This window comes from Chelonia mydas, chromosome 3, assembly GCF_015237465.2.
Source record: "Chelonia mydas isolate rCheMyd1 chromosome 3, rCheMyd1.pri.v2, whole genome shotgun sequence".
Lineage (NCBI taxonomy): Eukaryota > Metazoa > Chordata > Testudines > Cheloniidae > Chelonia > Chelonia mydas.
Genome location: NC_057851.1, coordinates 81,201,543 through 81,228,569, shown reverse-complemented (window position 1 = coordinate 81,228,569; position 27,027 = coordinate 81,201,543). Strand labels below are relative to the sequence as shown.

Genomic DNA, 27,027 nt, shown 5'->3' with positions numbered 1-27,027 from the left:
TGCATGGATTACTGTAGCCAGGTCTTTGTTTGGGAGAAAAGGACAAAGTTTCCTAGAAAGCTGAAGGTGAAACCCTCATTTTTGGAAGCTACTGCTATCTGGTCATCCAAGTCTAGTGAAGAGCCAAACAGGACCCGGATGTTTCAAATGACTTTGACAAATGGGTACTGTATGCTTTCAGTGGAAGTGAAGACAATATCTTGGTCACATCTTTAAATCACTTCCCCTTTCCATCTCTTTAGTCTTGCCTGGGTTCAACCTGAGCGAGCTGCTCTTCATCCAAGAACTAGTTTCCCGTAGGCATTCTGACATTTTAGCTAGATTGTGGCTGCATTAGTTGAGAGTGAGATATATAGCTGAATGTCATCAGCATACTGTTGGCAGCAAAGCCCATGGTGTCTCAACTCTCCCAACAGTCTCATCTACACGCTGAAGAGATGGAATACTCTGTACCCTGTGGAACCCTGCAGGTGGGAGCCTTCAGAGAAGAAAAGCAGTTACCTCTTTCCATTCTGAGTTCTGATAGAGAGCTCTGTAATGCTGGGCCATCTACTCCTGCTGTGTCATGTAGGCAAGTTAGTAGTACCTTGTGGCCCTCTGTACAAAAGATTGCAGAGAGGTTCAGCAGTATGAGCATGGAAATCTCACCAGAGCACCTGGCCACAAGCCAGCTGTCATTTAGTGCCACTAGCGCAGTGTCTATGCTGTGTCCTAGTCTGAACCTGAAAGGATGTTGACTGATGTCACAACTTGTTGGAGCTTGGTGGTTACTACTTTCTCAGTTATATTGCTCAGGAACGGGAAGTTGGAAATAGGACAGTAGTTAAAGAAATCTTCAGCGTGTGCTTTTCTAAATTCGGGCCTAATTTGCTAATGGCCTTTTCTAACATAGCTGTTAAAGATTTCGTAGTTAGTTTGTTTTTAAATGCAAAGTGTTTTTGAATCAGACTCTCGTGTCATGTTTTTTTGAATTTCTCACAATCAGAGTCAGATTCCAAGTCCAGAAGGGATCATTGTGATAATCTAGTTTGACCCGTATAACACAAAATAATCCAGAGAGCGTAATGTTCAGAAAGACATCCAGTCCTGATTTTAAAATGGTCAGTGATGGAAAATTCACCATGACCCTTGGAATGTTGTTCCATTGGTTAATTACTCACAGTTACAAATTTACGTCTAGCTTCCACTTCCAGCCATTGCACGGTTATATGTTTCTCTGCTAGGCTGAAAAGTCCATTATATGATATTTGTTACCCATGTAGGTACTTACAGACTGATCAAGTCACCTCTTAACCTTGTCTTTGTTAAGCTAAGCAGATTGAACTCCTTGAGTTTAACACTACAAGGCATGTTTTCTAATCCCTTAATCATTCTTGGAGCTCTTCTCTGAACCCTCTCCAATTTATCAACATCCTTCTTGAATTGTGGACACTAGAACGGGACGCAGTATTCAAGCAACAGCCACACCAGTGCCAAATACAGAGTACAATAACCTCAGAATCACTGCTTCTCATGACAGAGTCCCCCATCCTATAAGCATGGCCTACATTCTTTGTTGCTACATATATATATAGATATAGATATTTAGCCATATCAAAACGCATATTGTTTGCTTGAGCCCAGCTTACCAAGAAATCCAGATCAGTGTATACGAGTGACCTTTCCTCTTCATTATTTACAACTACCCAGATGTTTGTGTCATCTACAAACTTTATCAGTGACGATGATGGGTTTTCTTTTCGGTCATTGATAAAAAAATGTTAAATAGAGTAGGGCCAAGAATAGATTCCTGTGGGACCCCACTAGAAACACACTTGTTCAATGATGATTCCCTGTTTACAATTATATTTTGAAACCTACAATTTAATCCATTTAATGTATGCCATGTTAAAAAAAAATCTAGCAAGATATAAAATTATCAAAATGGCACATGGTTCCAAATCTTACAGATGCCTAAGTATACTACAGCAACATTAATACTTTCATTAACCAAACTTGTAATTGCATTAAAAAAAAAAGTTGCCAAGTTAGTTTCACAGGATCTATTTTCCACAAATGCGTATTGATCGGCATTAATTATATTACCCTCCTTTAATTCTTTATTAATAGAGCATCGTATCAGCTGCTCCACTATCTTGACCAGGATTCATGTCAGACTGACCGGCCTAAATTACCTGGGTCATCCTGTTTACCCTTTTTAAATATTGGCACAACATTAGCTTTCTTCTAGTCTTCTGGAACTTCAGCATAATGTAGTCCTGTTATAGAAGATGAAGTGTTCACTGTATAATGTAGGAGGTACAAATGCCAGCCTGTTCTACAAATATAATTTATTCTAACTTAAAAATGGGTTACAATTTAGTAGGGAATGTCTTTTCAACTCTAAATATACAAATCTGTATTTACTGTAGATAAAAAAAGAAATGTTGATCTGTGAACTCTGCAAGCAGCTCAACTGCTGCTTCACAGCTACCAGAACATGGATGCAGCAGCCATGTGCCCTACAATGTAAACGAAAGTCTCTTTTTAGCAAGTGCTTGGCTCTTCAAAGTCTAGCAAGTTTTTATACATATTATATATATATATATATATATATATATATATATATATATATATATATATATATAAATCTTTAACTTTGAAAAACATTCTACTTTTTTCAGAAAAATGGGAAAGGGCCAACGTTATAAACTATATGTTCATCAATGTAGTTTCGCATATTTCTACAACACTAAACAGATACAGCAAAAAAAATTACAATCCAACTTTGTTGATGATGCTGTGCTAAAAATGTGAAGTATTAGAGGAAGAAATCAAGTAACCCACTTAAAATAAAACAACTCAAGTTTTTCTGTGAGGGAGGAAGTGGAAGAGGGGGGTTGCACTGAAGAAAAATCAGACATGAACACACATTTTAACTATAAATTTTATTTTTTTAATATCGCTTTAAATCTGCTGTATTTGTCAGATCCAAAATGGAAGACTTTGGTTGCAGTTTAAATTAATGTGTGTTTTGTTCAGAGTTCCTTGTAGAGCCTAATGGTTTAAGTTGGTAATATCATACAATTTCTTTGTTATCAATATTTACCAACATTAAACAAGACAAAATTTATTAGCACTATTTATACTTCACTGAAAATTGATTACTGCTTCATTTGTTAATTCATACCTATTGGGTGAGCTGAATAATCAATTGCTGAAAAATGTCAGCATGATCAATTATCTCCCTGAGCTACAATGTAAATTACTAAAATAAATTAATCATCTCTAAAAATTACATTGCTCATATTCAAATATATGTAATTGGCACTTCATGTAATCTTTTATTAACTAAGGACTGTTATGAGACTGCATTGATCAATAAAAAAAGCTGGATGTTTCTGCAAGGTAGGCTGAAGTGAAAATAGTTCTAACTGCATTTGTCATTAACTATACCAGTATTAATTCAGTATGTCTAAAATATACTTACCACTTCCACCTTGTGTTGTAAGTCCCTCATCTTCAAAGATATCAAAGCTCTCCTGTCGAGTCTGAGTTGTTTCAGTTTTTAATATCTCAAGTGGCATTCTCAGGATGGTAAGATTATATTGAAGAGAGTGTGACAGATCATAGCTGTAGCTGAAACCAAGATTAAAATTTAGTAAAAATTATGGGAGCATGGAATACTTCTGAAAACTCTTGCTTTCTACATGTATTGTTATTTAATCCAGTGTAGACTATTTTCCGTAAAATAGCAAATGACAATGAAACTAGACAAACATACTGTAATTACAGAATGGTAGCTTGCACAGGGGATCCTGCACACAACACATTACAATCTAATGAATAGTTTATGGCACAATTGCTGAAACTTAAACAAAAAACAAAGTAAACAAATAAAAGAGATTGAACATAGGTCTTTAGCAAAAAGTGACTACAACCACCCAGCCTGGACAAGAGCCACTTTTGTCCTGAATAGAAGAGTCCATGGTCAGAATGGCTACCAAGCCAGAGATGCTGGCTGGCCCACAACACATGTCCACCTTACCAAGAAGGCTAAAGTCACAACTGAGACAGACGCCAGGCAGTTTGCCAGAGTCTCTTGGTTCCAGTTACGTGAGCCCCACTATTCTGAGAGACATATACCCTCCTGACCTACCATCCCAAACAGTCAGATAAATTTAACCCCCTACAAACACTGTGTACCCACAAATTTGTGAAACATGTGGAAAACTGAACATGATTATGGTTTGGCCTGAACAGAAAATACAGTGGACAGTCATAATATACGTTCAGCAATACAGTCTGTGGATCAACCACTTGCCCCAAGTCCTGGCACACAGCACATGGATGGGTGGAAGGGAAAGTTGTGCCACAGAAGCAGGAGTGTATGAATTGTCCTTTGCTTCTCCCCCTACTCCCTCTATGGGGGAAGAGCAGAGAGGGAAAAAATAGATATAAACAGAAAAAGGAAATATAGGGTAGAGAATGAAAAAAGGAGCCTGACTGATCTATTGAACTAATATCCATTTTAAATGGACAGCACTCCTTGTTCCTCCTTTAGTTACTCTTGCACCTGGAGATCTGCTTTCCTTTCCCTTCTACCTCTTAGGAACCTAGCGTGGAACCTTCTGCTAGTCTTCACACTGCAACTTTAAAATACTAGTAGCACTCTTCGGAGGGACACCAGGTGCACTCTCACAAACAGTCCCAATGTAAGCCAATTTTCAGTTTGCAGCACTAAGACCAGCAGAAAGCTACCAAGGCCCGCTGTTATCTAACAGATTGGAACCTAAAAAATAAAGAGAGTGAGGACTGCAGATAAAAATGGCCTCCAGTGGTGCTGGGAGAACATCCACAGCTATTTAGGAACATCCAAGGAAGAGGGGAGACTACAAGGGGAATGGGGAAGAGCCCGTATATAAGTCCAGACCAACTGACCTTCTGTGTGAATTGAGCAATATCTCAAGCATACAGTAATTCAGTCTAGTTTGGGAAGATAATTTTTTCCTGGGTTCTCTTGGTAGCACATATTTATCATTAAGAGAAGCCAGTGTAAAAGGAGAAGGGAAAAGATGATATTTGCAAGTTTTTCATCAATAATCATATCACTTTGTAATTTGTACTGAGTTTCTTGGTTAATGCCTTCGTAAGTGATTGTTAAGGATAGTTACATTTTGCATCACTATTCTCAATTGTTTAAACAACGAGGAGTATTTATGGCACCTTAGAGCAGTGGTCTCCAAAGTGGGGTGCGCGCAAGACGATTGATTGAGGGGTGTGGCAGGAGGAGCACCGCCAGGGACAAAAAAGGGAGGGGGGGCAGCCATGGAGGAGCAGGGGCAGCTGCGTAGCCAGCGGCCGGAAAGAAGCGGCACTTTCCCCTTCAAAGCCAGCCAGAGAGAAGCGGCCACATTCCGAAAGGGGCTTTAGAGCTGCAGGCCAGGGCCCCGGGGCCCCCTTAGCCCAGGGCCCTGAAACCCCTAAAGCCCCTGCGTTCCAGGTGGCCCTGCCTGCCAGGGGGGAGCAGCTCCTAGAATCGCGGCCATGGGGGTGGTGCTGCGCTGTGCAAAGCCACCTGCACACCCCCTGCACCAAACAGGAGCTGCTCCAGGTAAGTGCTCTGCACCTCCTGCTTGCCCCAGCCCTGAGCCTCCTCCCGCACCCCAGCCCTGAGCACCCTCCCACACCCTAACTCCTTCCCAGACCCCACACCCCCACCCTGAGCACCCTCCCACACCTTAACTTCCTTCCAGACCCCGCACCCCACCCTGAGCGTCCGCTGTATCACAAAGTGTTAAACCAAGATTTTCAAAAATAATAAAGCATATTCACATTAATATTTTTAGTGAGAGCAATTTTTTTTAGTGAGAGCAAAAAGGTTTTTTGTACCTTTAATAAATAAAAATGTTTTAAAATATTATTTCATCTTTCTCATCGTTTTTTAATTTCTATTTTTTGTGTATGTTTTATAATTTACACAATATATTAGTACAGTAGTATATGTATATAATTTATACATAAATATACATATATTGGGGGTGCGTGCTCAAATTTTTACACTGACAGGGGTGCGCAATCAAAACAGTTTGGAGACCACTGCCTTAGAGACTAACAAATTTATTTGGGCACAAGCTTTTGTGGGCTAAAACCCACTTCATCAGACGCATGGAGTGAAAAATACAGTACAAAGATATATATACAGAGTACATGAAAAGATGGGGGTTGCCTTACCAAAGGCAACGAGACAATTCAATTAAAGTGGGCTATTATCAGCAGGAGGAAAAATCACTTTTGTAGTGGTAATCAGGGTAGCTCATTTCAAACAATTGACAAGAAGGTGTGAGTAACAGTAGGGGGGAAAATTAGCACGGGGAAATAGTTTGCCTGAGTAAAGGCTGGAAATGGATGGGTCATTACACAAAATAAAAAAATAATTTCCCCATGCTAATTTTCCCCCCTACTGTTACTCACACCTTCCTGCTGTAGCTCACAAAAGCTTATGCTCAAATAAATTTGTTAGTCTCTAAGGTGCCACAAGTACTCCTTTTCTTTTTGCTGGAAACATGAGACTGAATTAGATGGACTACTGCTCCGATTAGGTGTGGCAATTCCTATGCTCCTAAAGATAAAACAAAGCTAACACTTCAAAACCAAATGTAGGAAATAAGTTCTACTAACCAAGTTCAAGATGGTGATTGCTGAGAAATTAGCAAAAAGCTTTCAGTCCCACAATGCTAAAAAGTCACAGGACCCATATCCGATGCTTAAAGTGAAAGCATTCCATATCTAATTATAGTCCTATTTTAAGGAGAACAAAGTAATTTTTTAAGCCACTAGATTTCCCTTTTTGAGAGGGACTTCAAACCAAGTTGCAAATACTTCTAAAGCAGAAATACAACCAGTTGGATTGAAACAAAAACCTACGCTACCTGTTTTAGGTGTCACTGGAGGTTTTAGGATCCGAGGTCTTCCAGTGAGTTTTAGTTATTAATTAATTACAACTAAAGAATGAATTAAAACATACACTTTTGTTTTAATCTTTGGCATACTGATTTCAAGAAGTTGGTGTTGCTAACCAGCTCTCGCGTATGTATCTGTTTTCCCCCCACCAAAAAGCACAGCCTGATAGCTCTTATAGCTGCAAACCTCCCTTTTTGCCTTTTTTATAGGCAATTTTAGTGATATTCTTCTACAAGTTCTGCTTGGAGTGTTCTTCCACTTTGCCTTCAGCTCCTTGTGTGTTGGAACTAAAGTTATACCAATTTTTTCCTTACAGGAGCTAGCTTTCTAATGACCGAGGCATTCTGGTCAAGATTCTCAACAAAGTTTACCAGTACATGCAGAAAACTAATGTGTTGCAGTGATTCTGAACCAGTGGTTCTCAACCTATTTACCATTGTGGGCCACATCTGCAGCTCTCTCTGTGTTAACTGAGTCACATCCACACAATATATATACTACCTGTATGGCCCTAAGGATGTCACGTGGGCTGCAGCTGTGTGCTGCAGCTGTGTGCTGATTGGGCCGCAAGTGGCCCACGGGTGAGAACCACTGCTCTGAACCATCAGCACTTTGTTTTGGATTAGAGTAACAATACCAGAATACCTATTTTCATAAAGCTAGAACAATTTTGCTACAAAAGGATGAGACCAAGAACATGGTCTGACACTAACAACCTTCAGACATTAAGGAAAATATTGAGGGAGGAGTGCATTTCAGGGTGGGGGTTGGCAAATAATGCAATTGTGAACATAATTGTCAAAAAGGAGAGCTTTTTGGTTTTTTACATTGTGAACAACCTTTCCCATGTCATATTGTGAAACACATTACATGAACCTGTGGCATATTTCTCCTTTATAAAAACTCAGCTCTGAAAAACTAACGTAAATCTTTTTAAAATGACGGGAGGATTTAAAATACACACTGACACTGTACCTCACAGCAGCAATCTGTAACCCCCATACTCATCATTCATAGATGGTTGTGATATTTCATACAAAGCATGCCATGTAAGATATCATAGGAAAGGTCATGATCTGCTGAAACCCATTGTTCTGTCAAAATGAGAGTATGAAGTTATGAGATTTTGCTGTATAGTTATTGAAATATGTTGAGAGTTTGGGAGTCGCCCACAGCTGGTTCTCCAGGGACAACAACAAAGGAGGAGACCAACACCTGGGTGGGCGTTGAAGGATCACCACCAGCCATTGACCAGCAGGGACTTGTAAACAAGCGATTTGCAATTCTGTAAGAGAGTTGAGCAATGCTTGCACAACTCTGACTCAGCAATGCCCACCAGGAAATGTCGGGGCTAGTATTTTGCAGGCACATGGATTGACGGTATAAAATAAAGGACAGTGGCATCATGCTTTTACCTTTCTCCTCCCCCACCTATGCTGATTGCAAGAAGAATGCTGGGAAGACAGACTTGAACTGAGGAGACTGGTCCCAGGCTTAAAGGGAAAGAGTGTGTATCAAGGACTGTAACCTCCCTGCAGCAACCAGTGGGGTGAGAAAAACTGCTTGATCCAAATATTGCTTAGTGTAATAAGATTTATTATTTAGACTGCGTGCTTACTTTTTATTTTCTTTGGTAACTACCTTTGATCTTTTATTCTTACCACTTATAATCACTTCAAATCTATCTTTCTGTAGTCAAACTTATTTTAATGTTTTATCTTAACTAGTGAGTTTGTCTGAAATGCTTGGGGAATCTGCTCAGGTTACAAAGATTGGTGCATGTCCACTTTCCTTTGATGAGGTGGTGAACTAATTAATAAGTTTGCACTGTTCAAGAGAAGATCTTAAGCTGTGCAAGACGGTATACTTATGGGGTGCCAGGCTGGGGGATTGGGAGATCTGCTGGTGTTTCCCTGGGTATAGTTCATGAGAGTATTCATGCAACTTAGCTGGGTGTGCCTCTGCATGTGCCTCTGAGTGATAACAGCGCCTGGAGGGGTTTGTTGCTTGTCACTGACAAAACATTGTGAGAGACAACCCAGGCTGGAGAATTAAGGGGGCACAGCAGTCCCACAGTTACAGGTTGTACTCCAGAGATCTCATCATATACACACACCCTCTTTGCTTTGTTTTCTGCAACACCCTTCTCTAGTCCTCGAACAGCTGGCTGACTGTACCATTATCTCTTCCCTGCTTTTCTGCTACTCCAGAATTTCTCTCATATCTAGGAGCAGCTAGGACTAGACACAGCAAAATGAAGTAGCATTAAATGTGGGTCAAATGAAGGGGTATATGGAATGATCTAATAAGAACCAGACACCCCCAGATATAAGGTCTGTAGTACGTCTCCGCACGGTACCTCTCTTTTCTTTGCTCCTAAACTGAAAAAAAAGCTTTATTTCTGAAAAACAAGATTAAGAACGAAAAATACTATGAAAAGTAAAAACTGAATAGGAGTCTCCCCTCTCATCTGATTCTTGTGAAGATGATGGTGAGAGGAAAAGAATTCTGCCCTCTCTCTGGAAAGCATGAAAATCCTTGGCTCTTCATTTGTTGCCATATGTTTTACTCTATAAGGGGAAGGGAAAAGTCTGCCTATCAGTCCGTATTGGATGCAAACAAAGTCATGGAAGAGTTGTGGGATATTAGTATGTCAGTGTGGAAAGCTTTTGTAGACCATATTGTTCCTTTTCTGTGGCTAAAGAGATCACTTTGGTCTTTAAGGCTGTCACCATAAAACAAAACTAAATTTGAAAAGAAAAATCATTTGTGCATTTAAACAATCAAACAATGAAGAGCTTTAAAACAAATCATTCCGTTAATCACCTGTAACATTATCAATTTCAAGACACTTCCAGGTAAAATTTGAAATCCGACTATACAAAACTGTGCTAAGCTACTGACAAAATTAAAGCCAAGATTTTAAGATATTTCCTAAAAATTGAGATTATAATAATCAATAACTATTGTTAAACACTTACCTAAAATAAAAATTGCTAGACAGGTCCACATTTTGAAATATTCGTAGATATCTAAATAGAGTAACACAGACAAGGGGGGGAAAAATTACTCTGAAACAGCAACTTCTCTTCAACATGCATAAAGTGAGACACTGAATAATCAGTTTGAGGAGCATCCTGATCAAGATATGCAAAAGTCTACTCATTGTCATCAGATGTTCCCTGTCTTTATTACTACAATTCTGAATTTTGTAGTATTTTATCAATCATTCAATTTTATCAATCAATTATTCATGATTACTAATCTCAGAGGGCCACATTCCTTCCTGCATGAAAAATCATGGGATGGGAGTACTCACCAGAAAACAGGCTCAGTTTATGAGAAGCCAGTTTCACTGAACCTTGATAAGTGCATAATGCTCCCTGCCTCAAGTCTGTACCTGCCCTGCATCCTTAAACACCAACACTCCAGCTGGTTTTGATGGCATGTTGCCACTTAATCTTCTCCCCACCCATGCCACCTTTTTGATGGAGTGCAAGTGACCCTTTCCAGTGAGGTTTACATGGGAATCACAGGAGACCTAATGCTACTCAGACAACTAGTATATTAAGCAGCATGTAATAGCATTAGCGTTGACAGGCTCCCAAATGAACTAACATAGAGTGGATGGTTTCTGACAATCATCCAGGCCACACACACTTGTTTAGTTGTAGCTCTGACATATAAATAACCTAGAGATGTTGGCAGAAGCTACGAAGGGGCATGACACAGCTGCATTTCCCCTCTGTGTAGACTCAGTTGAACTTGCATCATGATTGTCCATTTCATTACACCAGTCTGTCTCCATTTAAGCCAATGTCACTTCAGCATAAAGCTAGTATAAAGTACTGGAGAAACAAGCTCAATGTTCAACAAACGGCTCCTCTCTTGCATATATAATTAATAGGAGTCTATGAACCTTAGTTTGCAATATTTCCTCAGTGCTTAAAAAAGCTATGTGAAAGCACAGTCTACACCACCATTTACCTTGCTTCATCAGGATGAGTGACTCGTACAGAGTCATTTGGAATGTAGATCATATTTGTATCTTCTATTTTGTATATTGCATGCCCTCCAATATCTGCCATCTTTCTCCTTTTTGTTATTAACACAATGTAGTAGCCTTCTAAAAATCTAACAAAACCTGTTCAAAATTGAAGAAACATAAGAAATAAGAACCCATTTGTCATGAGTTGACTTAGTCAGATACAATGTTTAGAAGGACAATATCAGCTACTATTTCAATACTTTGCACAATATTAAATTTTTATAAACATTTGAAAGCTCTTTTTTTAAGCACAGCAGGACTCACGTTTATCCGACTCTCACTCCGTTAAAAAAGTGAGCATCCAAATCAGCTTCAGCCCCAAAAGAATCAATTGCTTGAGGGTGGGGAGAATGAAGGGGATCTGGGAGGCCCGGACCCTACTTCTTGGTATCAGGAATAAGACCTGATCCCTGCTGACTGACTTCTGAGTGGGAACCCCCTAGGGCTCTCTCCCCGCTGCTGCAGTTGGGCAGCAGCAAAAAGATAGCCCAGAAAAGAAGCTGCATCAGCAATAATAAACGGGCAGAGGGGCCAACTACAACCATCCTTGCCTCCACATTTCCCCCCACTTCTTCCATATTAGCCCACCTTTGAAAAAACTGCTCTGACCTCCACAGGAAAAGGACCCCGACCTAACACCGTAAGAAACATCTTCTGAGGCATCTACACTAGGCTACTGGATTCTGATTGCTAAATGGCAGCTGAAGTTCTTCTGGTATTCTATAAGTACTGGAGTGAGGGATTCAGCAAACTCTATTTTTTGTATTATTGTCACCTACCTAGTTTTTGATCAGAGATCCAATTTCTGGCCTTCTAGTCAGGTCCCTACATAAGAATGGACATACCAGCTCAGACCAGTATCCTGTGTTCTGACAGTGGCCAGGACATTTGTTTCAAAGGGAATGAAAAGAACACGGTAAGTAATCAATCCCATCATCCAGTCCCAGCAACAGGCAGTCAGACAAGGGTCACCCAGAGCAGGGCAGGAGGGAGGTTACATCCCTGACCATCTTGGCTAATAGCCATCGATGGACCTACCATCCATGAATTGATCTAATTCTTTTTTGAACCCAGTTTCAGCTTTGGACTTCACAACAGCCACTGGCAAGGAGTTCCACAGGTTGACAATGTGTTCTGTGAAGAAGTAATTCCTTTTGTTTGTTTTAAACCCAATGCCTATTAATTTCATTGGGTGATCCTGGGTTCTTGTTATGTGAAGGGGTAAATAACACTTCCGTATTCTCTTTCTACACATAATTCATGATTTTATAGATCTCTATAATATTTCTCTTTAGTCGTCTCTTTTCCAAGATGAAAAGTCCTAATCTTTTTAATCTCTCCTCATACAGAAGCTGTTCCTACCCTTAATCATTTTTGTTGCCCTTCTCTGTACCTTTTCCCCTTTTAAAATATATCTTTTTTGAGATGAGGTGACCAGAATTGCACACAGTTTTCAAGTTGGAGGAGTACCATGGATTTATATAGCGGCATTATGATATTTACTGTTTAATCTCTCTTTTCTAATGGTTCCTAACATCATCTTAGCTTTTTTGACTTCGGCTGCACACTGAGTGGATGTTTTCAGAGAACTATTCACCATGACTCCAAATTCTCTTTGAGTAGTAACAGCTAATTCAGACCCCATCATTTTGTAGGTATAGTTGGGATTATGTTTTCCAATGTACACTAGTTTGCATTTATCAACACTGAATTTCATCTGCCATTTTGTTGCCCAGTCAGCCAGTTTTGAGGGATCCCTTTGAAACTCTTCTCAGTTTGCCTTGAACTTATCTTGAGTAATTTTGTGTCATCTGCAAACTTTGCCGCTTGGTTGTTTATCCCTTTTTCCAGATCATTTATGAATACGTTGAACAATGTCGTCCTGGTCCCAGTATAGATCCGTGGGGGACACCGCTATTTCCCTCTCTCCATTCTGAAAACTGACCATTTATTCCTACCCTCTGTTTCCTATCTTTTAACCAGTTACTGATGCATGAGAGGGCCTTCCTTCTTATCCCATGACTGCTTACTTGGCTTAAGAGCCTTTGGTAAGGGACCTTGTCAAAGGCTTTCTGAAAGTCCAAGTACACTATATCTACGGGATCACTTTTGTCCACGTGTGTTGACCCCCCCAAAGAATTCTATTCAATTGGTGAGGCATGATTTCCCTTTACTCTTCCCCAACAAATCGTGTTCAAATGTGTGTCTGACAATTCTGTCCTTTACTATAATTACAATTTGCCTGGGACCGAAGTTGGGCTTACCGGCCTGTCATTGCCAGGATCACCTCTGGAGCCTTTTTTAAGAATTGGCATCACATTAGTTATCCTCCAGTCATCTGGTACAGAAGCTGATTTAAATGATAGGTTACACTGATATAAAGGGTTTCTGCAATTTTTTTTTTTAAATAGTAAACTAGAACTTGGCCTATCCCTAAACATGGGTACTGATTGGCATCCACATGCTCTACCTGCTTTGCAAAGTGATTGGAGAACGGACTAAAATCATATTTTCTCATTTGAGCATCAGAGTGTTATTCTTCTGGAATAAGCCATAAGCAGTGGTAAGTAGAGCCTCACTCCTTCCCAGCTTCCTGGATATTGCCTGTCCCAGTCCCAACCGCAAGAGGGGGTTATAGAAAATTAGGTAGGACCAATAAATTCTCTTTCCCAGAAGCTGGAATTTGGAAAGGTACTCCACGCCGCTTTCCAGGAGCCAGGTGAAGAACTCCTATGTGGTTCCACTAAGAGCGAAAGGTCATGGAAAGGTGTCACTTATGTGGATCGGTGAGAGGCTAGGATATGGCTTTCATTCAATTTTTGCTCAACAAAAATATCACATCAAATATACATCTTAAATGTCTGATATGCTTTATCAAACAGCTTTATTTTTTAAAGTATACTATTATGGCATCTTCAGAAATCTGAGAGAAATTACTTAGAATTCCTCCAGAACACTGAACCTTCCTACTGTTCGGTAAACCTGTTTCAGAGACTTGAATGCCTAAATATGTTCAGAGCACACACTCACTAGTTTTCAAAAAAACCTCCTCACCAGTATGTAAATCAGAAGTTAGCCTTTGATTTTTTTTTAAATTCTCTGTTATACAATCTGCCAAACAAGTTGCATTTTTATGCATGAACTAAATTTTTACAGTTACCATTTTCACAAAACTTACAATTTAAAAAGAGAGAAAATCAATGGCCTGAAGTGAGAAATAAGGACTATAAAAATAAGAAATATAAATCTTATGCTTTAAGGGATGAGATAAGTAACATCTGTGCATGGATTGGAAGAATGTGTGTGTGTTATTCTTCAAAAGCATCTGGAAACAATATACCAGACTAAATGAACCACTAGTCTGACTAGCTATGGCAATTCCAACTTTCCTATGATGAAAAAATGTGTATTTATATGAATAACCAAGGCATGTTGCAGAATTCTGAGTAAACAAGGTCACTGTCCAACTGAATGGACTATCACATCACACTTAGATAATATAAATGATCCAACGGATTCCTGAATTTTGGGGCATCAGCAAGATATTTACTGAGATCATTACCAGAATTCTGTCTGGAGAAAAGAAGACTGACAGGGAACATGACAGTTAGTACATAAAGGAACAGGAATACTTGTGGCACCTTAGAGACTAAAATTTATTTGCGCATAAGCTTTCAGGGGCTACAGCCCACTTCACTGGATGCATAGAATGGAACATATAGTAATAAGATATTTATACATACAGAGAACATGAAAAGGTGGAAGTACCCATACCAACTGTAAGAGGCTAATGAATTAAGAGGAGCTATTATCAGAAGGGGAAAAAAATTTTGAAGTGATAATCAAGATGGCCCATTTCGGACAGTTGACATGAAGGTGTGAGGATACTTAACATGAGGAAATAGGGTTATTACAAGGAGGAGGAAAGTAAACTGTTCTTGTTAACCTCTCAGGATAGGACAAGAAGCAATGGGCTTAAATTGCAGTAAGGTTTAGGTTGGGAAGTTTTTCATAATGTCCAACTGTCAGGGTAGTTAAGCACTGGAATAATTTGCTTTTGGAGGTTGTGGAATCTCCATCATTGGAGATTTTAAGAGCAGGTTAGACAAACACCTGTCAGGGATGGTCTCAATAATATTTAGTCCTGCCATGAGTGCAGGGGACTGGACTAGGTGACCTCCCGAAGTCCCTTCCAGTCCTACGCTTCTGTGATTCTGCTCTCATTCCTCTTACAAAGAATGAACACTGCTCATAACTTCTAAACAAAGGAGAGTTCTGAATTTTCCAGTTTAACTTGGCATTTCCTATTAATATGGGGATATTAAAGCAAACAAGACAGACAAATGTAATGAAACCTCAGTAAATGATCCTCTTGCAGCAATGCAGTGCTATGCCATGTCTCAATCTTTCTTTACAGTGGTCTTCAAAGTAGTCATAATCTCTACTTTCTCTGCAGCCTTGAATTCAGATGTTGAGGAGCATACTGATGCAAATTAATCACCTTCAAACCTGGTGGACTGTTGCAGCACACTTTCTAATATTAATTTAGGACATCTTCTAATAAAATATTGGAAAGTGAACTCAGGTGCTTTTGGGCAGGAGGAGGGAGGCAGGCCAGGGTGGAGAGATGAGACGAGCAGCATACCGTGAAATCAAGATTCAGGCTCTGGCAGACTAAAGTAAGGACCAAATTCCAGTGCTGCTTAAATCCTGATTCATTCCTGGTTGGAATGCTGTTGAGATCAAATGACACATGGACTTGACATTTTAAATCCAGCTCTCCCACTGATTGCTCATGCCTGTGTAAGTGTGATACAAGCAACACCTATAAAGTCACTGTAAAAAGTGCAAAAAAGTGTACTTTGTTACTTTGCTACATGATCTCTGTGTAGAGTGGATAATATCCTGACTGGTGAAAAGTACTGCAATTACCACTTGTGCTCCAAGTTATACTTTCCTAAAAAAAAATACCATCAAAGAAACAAGGGGATTACCTACAACACCGAAAGCAGAGACCGCTCGAGATAACCCAGAGGAGCCCTTCTGTCCAATCTTTGTTCTATTTCCCAGATCTAGGCGGCCAAGAAGTTCCCTCACCTCTTGTTGTGTGTACACATGCTGAAAATAGAAATGCATATTGAACTTATTCTTTTGGTTATCATTGTTACTTTACATCACAGAATAGTGGAGTTTATTTAATTGCACAGTTCTGTTCTGAAAAGTGACTAAAGAGAACATCATGGCTTCCATTGTTTATTGGCTCTCAATTTCATAACATATGTGGTCAAGATTACAAAGCAAAATTGTATTTTTGGGACCTGATCTCCACTGTCAAGCTTGAGTCCAAGATCAAACAATCTATAAGACAGCCAGTTCCTAGTCCACCACAGTGATTGTTTAAAATTATTTTTTAATTTCCTTTAAAAGAAAAATTGCTCATTTAATAAAAGTGTATTTGTTATTAAGTTACATTTTTGTCTTATTCAAATAAATTAAATAATTGTATCTGATAATTTAATAATTTTCTTATCCTAATTTGTCTCCTCATTTCTAACAAAATCTATCGGCATTAATCTCCATTTATTGAAGTGCTAGGACTTTTTTTCATTGGAATGGAGAAAAATCCTTCTGCCCTGCAATACATCCAACCATGTGGTCGCCTTGTGTTTTCTGTACTTTAACAGTTTTCAGTAATTGTCTTCTTAAACAAATTATTTTGTAGAACTAGGGTCTATGTGGACACTTGTCTAGGGCCCTACCAAATGCAGGGCCATGAAAAACGTGTCACAGACCATGAAATCTGGTCTTCCAACATGAAATCTCGTTTTTTGTGTTCTTTTACCCTATACTATACAAATTTAATGGGGAAGACCAGCATTTCTCAAATTGGGGGCCTTGACCCAAAAGGGAGTTGCTGGGGATGGTCGTCATTGGGTTATTTTAGTATTGCCACCCTTACTTCTGCGCTGCCTTCAGTTTGTGGACGGAGAGAGGCGGCTGTTGGCCAGGTGCCTAGCTCTGAAGGTAGCGCCCTACCAGCAGCAGCACAGAAGTAAGGGTGGCAATATCATAGCATGTCACTCTTACTTCTGCACTGCTGCCTTCAGAACTGGGCAGCGGGAGAGTGACAACTGCGGACCAAGGGCCCAGATCTGAAGGCAAAAGTGCAGAAGTAAGGGTAACAATACCACACCATGCCATCCTTACTTCTTTGCTGCTGCTGGTGGTGGCGGCTCTGCCTTCAGAGCTGGGCTCTCGGCTAGTAGCCACCGCTTTCAGGTCGCTCAACTTTGAAGGCCGTGTCACCACCAGCAGGAACACAGAAGTAGGAGGTAGGAGTAACACAACCTCCCACAACAATAAACTTGCAATCCTCCCTCCCACCCCTCAACTTCTTTTTGGGTCAGGATCCCTACCATTACAACACCATGAAATTTCAAATTTAAATATCTGAAATCATGAAATTTATGATTTTTAAAATCCTATGACCATGAAATTGATGAAAATGGACTGTGAATTTGTTAGAATTCCACTGAGTGGAATGGTACAGTACCCAGTGCAGGCAGATCTCTTTGCAGGATTGATGCCTCATGCCCTCATCCTCCAAAAACATATGCATATCCATAACTTTATGCACATCAGTATTCCCCCTGAAGTAAAAGTAAGGAAGTAATTGCACATGTTTATGAAGTTAAGTAGGTGTGTAAATCTTTGACGGGCTGGGCATTACACCATAAAATCCTTGGGGCAGGGACCATGTCTTACTCTATTCTGTACAGTACCAAGCTTTGTCGTCTGTTGCTCATCTTGCTTCAGCTGTGTAAGTGATTTCAAACCAACTTCAAGCATTTAGCTAAGCAGTAGTTAAGTGAGTTCATTTTGCATTTCAGAATGACACAGCTGAACGTAAGACAAAACTCACATCTATTACTTGACATTAGGACAACATAGCTAACAAACTGCACAGCTAACAGAAACTGAGTGTCATGGAAGTATGATGTAACAGGGTTACGCATTTGTACTAAGAGAAAAGTTTGGCTATCTGCCATTTACGTAGAAAACAAATCACACGTGAAATTGACAGCATCATGAAATACTCATGAGTACATTTTTCAGCTGTTCTGAACTTACCTTATCATCAATTATAACTAAATCTGTTGGTTCAGTGCGATCAATTTTCAAAACACGATACTTGGTCTCTGCATGATTGCTCCCAACAAGAAAATACCGCTAGGTTTAAAAAAAAAAAAGAATATATTGTACAAGAAAGAAAACCCCACAAAACTATAAACATATTAACAATAGCATTATATAGCTGTAGATTAGCTCTATCTTAATTACATCAGATAAATTTGTAAATGATATTGTTTTAGCCATCAGCATTTCAGGTACATTTTGTATGCGTTTCATGACGATTCTAATCAATCCCCGACACTTAAAGAGCCCCTCAACTCTCCACCTCACAGCACAGAGGGAAGAAAACCAATTTAAATCTGGGGAAAGAAAAACTGGCAGCTGTGTGGAAAAGGAAAATGCAATTTACAGAAAAGAGTCCCCCCTGCCCACTTAGCTATCATTGAACTCTCTGAAAAGTCTACAAGCAGCCTGCTCACATGCTTTAGTGGCAAGGCTACAAGATGAAGTTGGTGAACAGTCCTAAAGAAGTCAGTTGTTTTTTCCAATAGCCTCCCAGTTTAAAGAGTTTAATGGAAACAGTATCTGTCTCTCTGTGAAGTACTTTAAACATGGAAGAAGTGATGAGAGAAACTAACTAGAATGCTAGTCAACTTCCCTCTATAGTCTTCCACATCTAAAGCATTTCTGCTTCCTTGTAGACAGAGAACACCAGCTCCAACACCATCATAACAGGAAAGGTATAAGAACCTAAACTGATTGACTGATATACATGGAGGTCAGAGTGTCAAGGGGGGGGGGGGGGGGGCAGGACAGGAGAGAGAGGAAAGACAAGAGAAACTCAGAGATCAAAATAGAGACAGAGGAAGAGGAAAATGCAGAAAGAGAAACTGAAGGAGATGGAGAGAAAGAAATAAAGGGCAATAATACTGATGCCCGATCTTTGTTATCCATTTTTTCAATTTAGTGACTCTGGACATAAGAGTTACTGAGAGGTTAGGCCTTGATCCTGCAAGGAACTTCACAAGTGCAAGGATCTGTCCCTGGGGAGCTCCTTGCAGGAGTAGGGTGCCTTAAGTTAATTACTGAAGGCCAAACTACACCCTTGCATAAAAACTTCATTTCATATCAATTGCAGTTATACAGTGTACTGATAATACATGACTCCAGTTTTATACCCTCTCACCCCAGCCCACAGATTGATTAAAACGTTATTCAGTCTTTACCACAAGAAGAATTTCTTCACATCATTGGTACATGCTGAACACTCACCACGGATGATAGCTAATTTAAATAATGAGGAGCATTTTTAAGATCTGATTCTGATGGCAGACTTGGAGGGAAGATCATTGTAAAAGATGGACATCTACGTATCCAAGATCAAACTAGAAACACTGATTCCTTGGGGAGGATCAAGTGAAAATATATAAGAGAAGTTTCAGTCAGGCAACACAAATATTCTGATGGATAGATTTCACTGGTAAAAAAACATCTATATTTAAGAACATTCCATATACTATGCTCAAAAATTATAGGGACTCATTAAAAAATGCCCGACTATTTGCCAGGATCTAAACATTACAAAATGAGAGATCTACCAAAATTTCAAATCTTAATCCAAAAACAAATAATTAAAAATTTAATTTTAACAGTACTGATAAGAAATAACTGCATTTTTAAAAACAAGGCTATTTGTATTTCTACCTCTTAAGTGAAATGTGAAAAGAAAGTGAACATTTGCACTGTACTCATTACGTGACAAAAGGGTAAACTAAAATTGAATTATCTTCTACATTTAGGGTAATTAACAGTAAGTGCAGATTACAGGACTGGCTTGCTGTAGGAAGCTTTTGTTTTGCTAATTCCTTCCATCAGTACTGTCCTAAACACAACAGGGTGTAGCCTTTAATAATGCTCAGCCTAGTAGGAAAACATGTGGCTGTACTCAGCCTTGCTCTTAACTTGAACAGTCACATGGATTTAAGATGTGTGAGGGGGATCAGCAACAAGATTTACACAGTGCCTGAGTATCAGAATTCATACGAGCTAAAAAGTGAAGATGAACAAAAAGCTTGTTTTTGAAAAAACAAGCACAAACTTAAGACAAAATATTTAAATTGAAATTAATAGAATTTAAAGCCCTATTCAGCATTCTCTACTCCCCGCAAAAAACTCCAGCTGGTATCCTGGTACCTAGGTATTACACGTATATCGCATGGTTCTCTGCAAAAGGGTTTCCACTTACAGAACTGTGCCATAGTATGTGTGCATGTGTTTCTTTACAATTAGGATTACAATGGTCCACCAAGCTATAACACACACTCCTCATTTAAATCTCCCTTGAAAACTCAATTCCACAACTTCCACACTGCAAGTAAATCAATTTTAGGCACCTTATATCTTTACTTTAATTTTTATATACAATAAACACAACAAAAACCACAGAATCACCAAGACACACTCTTACCTAGACTGACCAACCATGTGATCTTAATGCTTCCAACTCATTCTCATTGCCCCTTAACTCCCTAATCCGTATCACCCACACTTGTAAAATTTAGATTGTAAGTTCTTTGAAGCAACTATAATATCTTTCTTTGCTGTGACGTGTCTAGCACATCATAGGTGATTACAGTGGCACGACAGCGCCACTGCAATTAGGGTAATGTCACCACATTTTAAAAAGTCGACCTTCTTAAGTCCTCTAAAATGGACATGCTTAGTCTGATTTCTTAGTAATGTGGTGTGCCTCTGGAGGGTGGAGGATAGATTTAGTGACCCAAAGTATGAGTCCCATGAGCCAGGGTTTCCAGAGATATAAGCCCTGAAAAAACATGCCATTTTTAACAAGTTTTAAGGGTTTTGTTTGCTCGTTTTTGCACAGAGCTAGAGATCTAACTATTGATGTGATGATCTCAATTTGTTAAGTTTTACCCAAGGTAGCACATGGAACTCACTAAATCTTTGGGGGTCTGGCCTGGTCTGGTCTACACTATGAAATTAGGTTGGTATCTAAGTTCCCTCTAAGCTGCACAGCCATATAGCAGCCTAATAAGCACTGCACAGGTTCTCAGGCCTGTGGCAGGGAGGGGCGCTTCACTTGTTTCTTCACTTCAGTCAGCAGCACTGCTATGGGTACCCGCATGGCCCCGCAGTATGCCAACATTTTTATGGCTGACTTAGAACAACGCTTCCTCAGCTCTCGTTCCCTAACGCCCCTACTCTACTTGCACTACATTGATGACATCTTCATCATCTGGACACATGGAAAAGAAGCCCTTAGGAATTCCACCATGATTTCAACAATTTCCATCCCCACCATCAACTTCAGCCTGGACCAGTCCACACAAGAGATCCACTCTCTGGACACTACAGTGCTAATAAGCAATGATCACATAAACACCACCCTATTCCGAAACCTACTGACCTCTATACTTACCTACATGCCTCCAGCTTTCATCCAAACCACACCATACGATCCACTGTCTACAGCCAAGCTTTAAGATATAACCGCATTTGTTCCAATCCCTCAGACAGAGACAAACACCTACAAGATCTCTAATCAAGCATTCTTAAAACTACAATACCCACCTGCTGAAGTGAAGAAACAGATTGACAGACCCTGAAGAATACCCAGAAGTCACCTACTACAGGACAGGCCCAACAAAGAAAGTAACAAAACGCCACTACCCATCACCTTCAGCCCCCACCAAAAACCTTTCCAATGCATCATCAAGGATCTACAACCTATCCTAAAGGACAATCCCTCACTCCCACTGATCTTGGGAGACAGGCCAGTCCTCACTTACAGACAGCCCCCAAACCTGAAAGCAAATACTCACCAGCAACCACACACCACACAACGCTAACCCAGGAACCTATCCTTGCAACAAAGCCCATTGCCAACTCTGTCCACATATCTATTCAAGGGACACCATCATAGGGCCTAATCACATCAGCCACACTATCAGAGGCTCATTCACCTGCACATCTACCAATGTGATATATGCCAGCAATGTCCCTCTGCCATGTACACTGGCCAAACCGGACAGTCTCTACGCAAAAGAATAAATGGACACAAATCAGACGTCAAGAATTATAACATTTGAAAAACAGTCGGAGAACACTTCAAGCTCCCTGGTCACTCAATTACAGACCTAAAAGTTGTAATTCTTCAACAAAAAAACTTCAAAAACAGACTCCAAAGAGAAACTGAAGAACTGGAATTAATTTGCAAACTGGACACCATTAAATTAGGCTTGAATAAAGACTGGGAGTGGATGGGTCATTACACAAAATAAAAACTATTTCCCCATGCTAATTTTTCCCCCACTGTTACTCACACTTTCTTGTCAACTGTTTGAAATGGGCCATCCTGATTATCACTACAAAAGTTTTTTTTCTCCTGCTGATAATAGCCCACCCTAATTGGTATTGTTAGAGTTGGTATGGCAACATCCATTTTTTCATGTTCACTGTGTATATATATCTTCCTACTGAATTTCCCACTGCATGCATCCGATGAAGTGGGTTTTAGCCCACGAAAGCTTATGCCCAAATAAATTTGTTAGTCTCTAAGGTGCCACAAGTACTCCTCATTCTTTTTGCGGATACAGACTAATACAGCTACCACTCTAAAACCTGTATACATGTATACATGTAGTTATTAAGTTTTCTTTCTTTATATATTTGTTGTCCAGTCAATAAACAATGGCAAATAAATCATTCTGAAGTTATAAAAAGATAGGGATTTTAAAATCAAATTGGTGTACAAAGAAGGAAAGGCTTATTATCCCAACTAGGGAGACTTACTCATGACAGAAGTTGGATATTCTGAAGATTAATTTTGTATTAAACCTTCCAGACTATAATCCTTAATGTAGTTTAAAAAAAAAAAGATAGATTCAAAACGAAAAAGAGACACATGCTTCTCCTTGGCATATTTGTCTTGTAGGATTTTGTTAAATCCAATCATACTCTGCAAGCAATTGTACTGGTTCTGATGCCAAGAAAGGCAGTACATAATTCTAAAATAACCAGTTTCAGAAAGCCCAACTAAGCCCCAAGAACTGAAGGTGCTTGGGTAATACTGTTGCTAATTTTTAAAACTGCAAAAGTTACAGCAAAAGTTGTGTGTGCAGAAAAAGTTAAAGTACTTATGCAAAATGTCTGTAATTTTGTGGCAATAGGAAATCTGTAGCTGCCTATGGCATATGTCCCAGCACACAAGCTCTGAAGATAACAAACAGCAATGTGCTAATTACACTTTCTATTGAATTGAACAAATGATTGGGGAACATGCTGGGCTGCGTGCTGAGAGACCTTAGTAAGAAAACTGATTTGGGATCATAGGCTCAGGGCTAGTAACGTTTTAGCACACTGTGGAGATCTCTCTGAACACTGACCTTTAGGACAGCACAACAGGAGCTGTCACCTGCAGTCAGGTCACCTTCTTCCTCCAAGCCAACAAAAAAATTGTTCAGGAAAAATGTTTCCATCCAAAAAATATTTTTATGATTGCTGTGATATATATTGCATTTGACCCCAGAAAACCAGAGCTCAGAGCATGTGATAAATGTCCTAACAGAATAACGATAATCACTGCTAAGATAGGATTAGACTGTCCTTTTGGTACTGCACATGGAGGGGAGCCAAATCAGGTCTATTTGGATATAAAGTATAGCGGCAATTAAGCAGCATACTTCCCCTTCCATTAATCCTGCAGAATGTCTGAGTTCTATGAGACAGAAAGTATAGGCCAGGGTGGTGATTCTTCTCAATTGTACGGTCTTCACAAAAGCTGGTGGGGGACTATCCAATGTAAGAAAAATTCTGTCAGGGTTATTTACACAGGACCAACACTGCACAGTGAAAACACTCCTGAGGATAGCTAAAGGGTCAGCCATCAGTGGTCACTGCATGCTCTCCCAGGAGGGAGAATTTCTCCATGGAATGGAATATGACCTATCAGCTCAGGAAGCGATCCTTTCAAGAAACCATAAATATGTAAATATTTTGCATTTTAAATTCTTCTAAAGAAACATACCTAAAAATAAACTACACAATTTTCAAAATAAAGATTGAATCATCATGTAGTTCGTGTGTGCTTATTAAAAAACCCTAACATAGTAATATGCACTAATACTACAGCTTTGCAACAGTGATACTGTTTTGGGATATTAATATAGAATACCTTAGCAATTTTATGAGCTTATTGCATCTGAACTGTACTGTAATTTAGAGTGCAAATGACTTGAGGGACCATGTTTTCTATGTAGTTTACAGCTTGTATATACTCATAATCAAGAAATAGATCTAATGAGATGCCATCCTTAAACTTCTTTCATTAGGATCCAGGTTTCCCCAGTGAAATAGTTATTGCTGATAATGGGCTTGCTGAAACTAGAAGCAATAGTAGTTAACTTATAATGCTGTAGAGGAAAAAAGTCTCAATGGTACACTTTGAGTGTCACCTTTCAATTTCCTTGCTTTTAAACGTGTTTTTACAACTATTATTTAAAAAACCCACATATTTTACCTACAGATTACCTAGAAGACTGGAACACCATCACTGAAGAATTTCAATTACTTAAAACACAATTTTCATTATAAATATGTAGAGATTTTATTTACTTGACAGAAATAAATTGGGCCAAATTCCATTCCTTTGCTCTCCTGTGCTACATGGCATAAGGGAAACAAAGGATTAGGAAAATAAGTAGAAAGATAAGAAATTTGAACATAGCGGAAATTCAGCTGCTACAGTGCATGCTTCCAAGATCCTGAAGAAGCCCTTCTATACAAGCTGCTTCTAGATGAAGCTCCATGGAAATTTTGAGAACGTGGCCTGTAAAAAGTACACTATTTAAATAAAAGGAACGTCTGCACAACAATTAATGCTGACCAGGCCAAAATTAACCTCCCAGCTTTTGCACTAAACTCCCTCCCCTCTCTCAAACAGGGTAGGATTGCATAAGCACACTTAGAGTTGAGAATGTATGAGTCAGCCATACTGCTAGTGGTAGCTAGAGAGTGTGCAGAGATTTTTTTTTTCTGCTCTGTGGATCGTGAATCTGCAGAGTTAGTGCCAGTGTTTTCCAAAAATCCTCTGCCTATACAGGTACTACAAGTCCTACCCTTTCTGCAAGGCAATCGCCCCAATGCTCTGAAGGTGAAAGAATGTAGAAAGAGCTGCAGGAACCCTGTGTAGGTTTTTCGGAGTAATTCTCCAAGGTTTTCAATGAAATAGGATTGTCTTTTTGTTCATATATAGTCCAGCTTACCGTGATATAACTATTTCTGACACGCCCTATGACTACAATAGATGCTCATTAGTAACAACATAGTGGTGACTTTTTGCTATGTTGCTGCTAAGCAGCTGTTGCTGTTATGGAGAGTCTTGTCTGACCAAAGGCAGCATGCTTTTTCTGATACCCAAAATAGCTACAGAACACTAACAATTTAGAACTGTAATAATGTGATGTATGTTTATTATTATTGCTACAGTATTACATTAGCATATGTACTGTACATTTTAAACATATGCTCTGTTCTGCATTTGTAGTCTACCACCATATTGTATCAAGAAAGCGGTATTAATTGAGTTAACATATAGAAGTATCAAGTTTTATTTTTATGTTTTAAGATCAACAATGACAACACACACAGCCTCTGGCTCCTACTTATAAAATATTTTTGTACTCACACTAAACTGTAATACTTTGTATGCACTGTAAGTTGCACTGGATAAGAGTGTCTGCTAAGCAAACTAATAATAATGCTGTAATAACCTCAATTAACGTACTATTCCACATCAAGGTGTATTCTATTTATACAGTGTGTATCAACTTGTAAATTAAGGTAAACTCACTCATTCCAGGTGAAAGAACACTTAATTTTCTCTGCTTCTTCTCAGTCACAATTTTATTTTGAAGATGGGATTCAATGTCCGAAAGAGACCTGTAACCACGTCCCTCTAGCTGTGAAAAATGCCAAAGTATGTTCAAAGCCTTCAACAGCTCAGGGTTTCTTGGAGGTGGAACTTCATCAAAATCCTCCTCGCTCTCTTGATTATGTTTCATCAACACATTCTCATTTCTCTAGCCTTGCAGCAGCTTCAGCACTCACTAATTCCTCATCAACTAGTCCTCCAAATGTGAGCAAATCCTCATCCACAGTCACAGGAGCTACTAAATCCTCTTTTTCCATGTTGTCTGGAAATGGAACATCATTCAGGGGTCAAACTCTTCAATATCCTTGTCTTCCACACCTTCCACTGGCACAACAAATTTGCCTTTGCTGAAACAGTTGGAAATTGTTGTCGCCTTTACATCTTGCCATGCTGCAGCAACAAGGTGAACACCATCTAGAAAATGTACAGTTTTCATCACTGTCTGAACATCTGCATTGGGGTCCGCATCAAAAAATAATAATAACCTGGTTTGCAGTTGTTGATGGGTAATGTCCCTTCATGTTCTTACTCATATCTTGATCCATAGGTTACATTAAAGATGTCGTGTTAGAGGGTAGGAATTCAAGCTGAATGTTGGTGAGAACCACTCCTTGGTGGGGTGTGAGAAGTTACCCAGTAAGAAGCACACTGTACCGCTCTGCAAGCAAAATTGACAATCCCACTTTTTTAGCCAGTTGATGAAAATCTCACCTGTCATCCAGGCATTTGATGAACTGACATAATTGAGGGGAAGTTTACGGAAATCCTTCGGAAAGCATCTGGGTCTTTTTCACTTCCCGATCATGAACAGCGGGCGTTTGTCACTCCCATCCATGTTGGCACAGAACGAGCACACTTACCCTGTCTTCTGAAGCTTTCCCTCCTTCTAGCTTTTCATTTTTTTTCTACGTCCTCTAGCACAGAACCCTTTCAGATAAAATCCTGTTTCGTC

The 27,027-nt window shown here is 39.4% G+C and overlaps 1 protein-coding gene across 5 annotated transcripts in view; it reads right to left on the bottom strand.

Annotated features, from left to right (window-relative positions):
• The window catches only part of FIG4 (FIG4 phosphoinositide 5-phosphatase), a 161,106-nt gene that overhangs the window by 119,068 nt on the left and 15,011 nt on the right, over positions 1-27,027 (bottom strand). For 4 of the 5 annotated variants that reach the window (XM_037894611.2, XM_037894614.2, XM_037894612.2 and 1 more), the window contains exons 2-6: positions 18,122-18,220; positions 15,985-16,108; positions 10,930-11,086; positions 9,924-9,974; positions 3,470-3,618 (exon numbers count right to left, since the gene is read on the bottom strand). In XM_037894611.2, coding sequence (XP_037750539.1) covers positions 3,470-3,618; positions 9,924-9,974; positions 10,930-11,086; positions 15,985-16,108; positions 18,122-18,220 — 580 coding nt within the window. Of the gene's footprint in view, positions 1-3,469; positions 3,619-9,923; positions 9,975-10,929; positions 11,087-15,984; positions 16,109-18,121; positions 18,221-27,027 lie in introns of those variants that run through there. The other variant, XM_037894616.2, reaches the window with a different exon arrangement.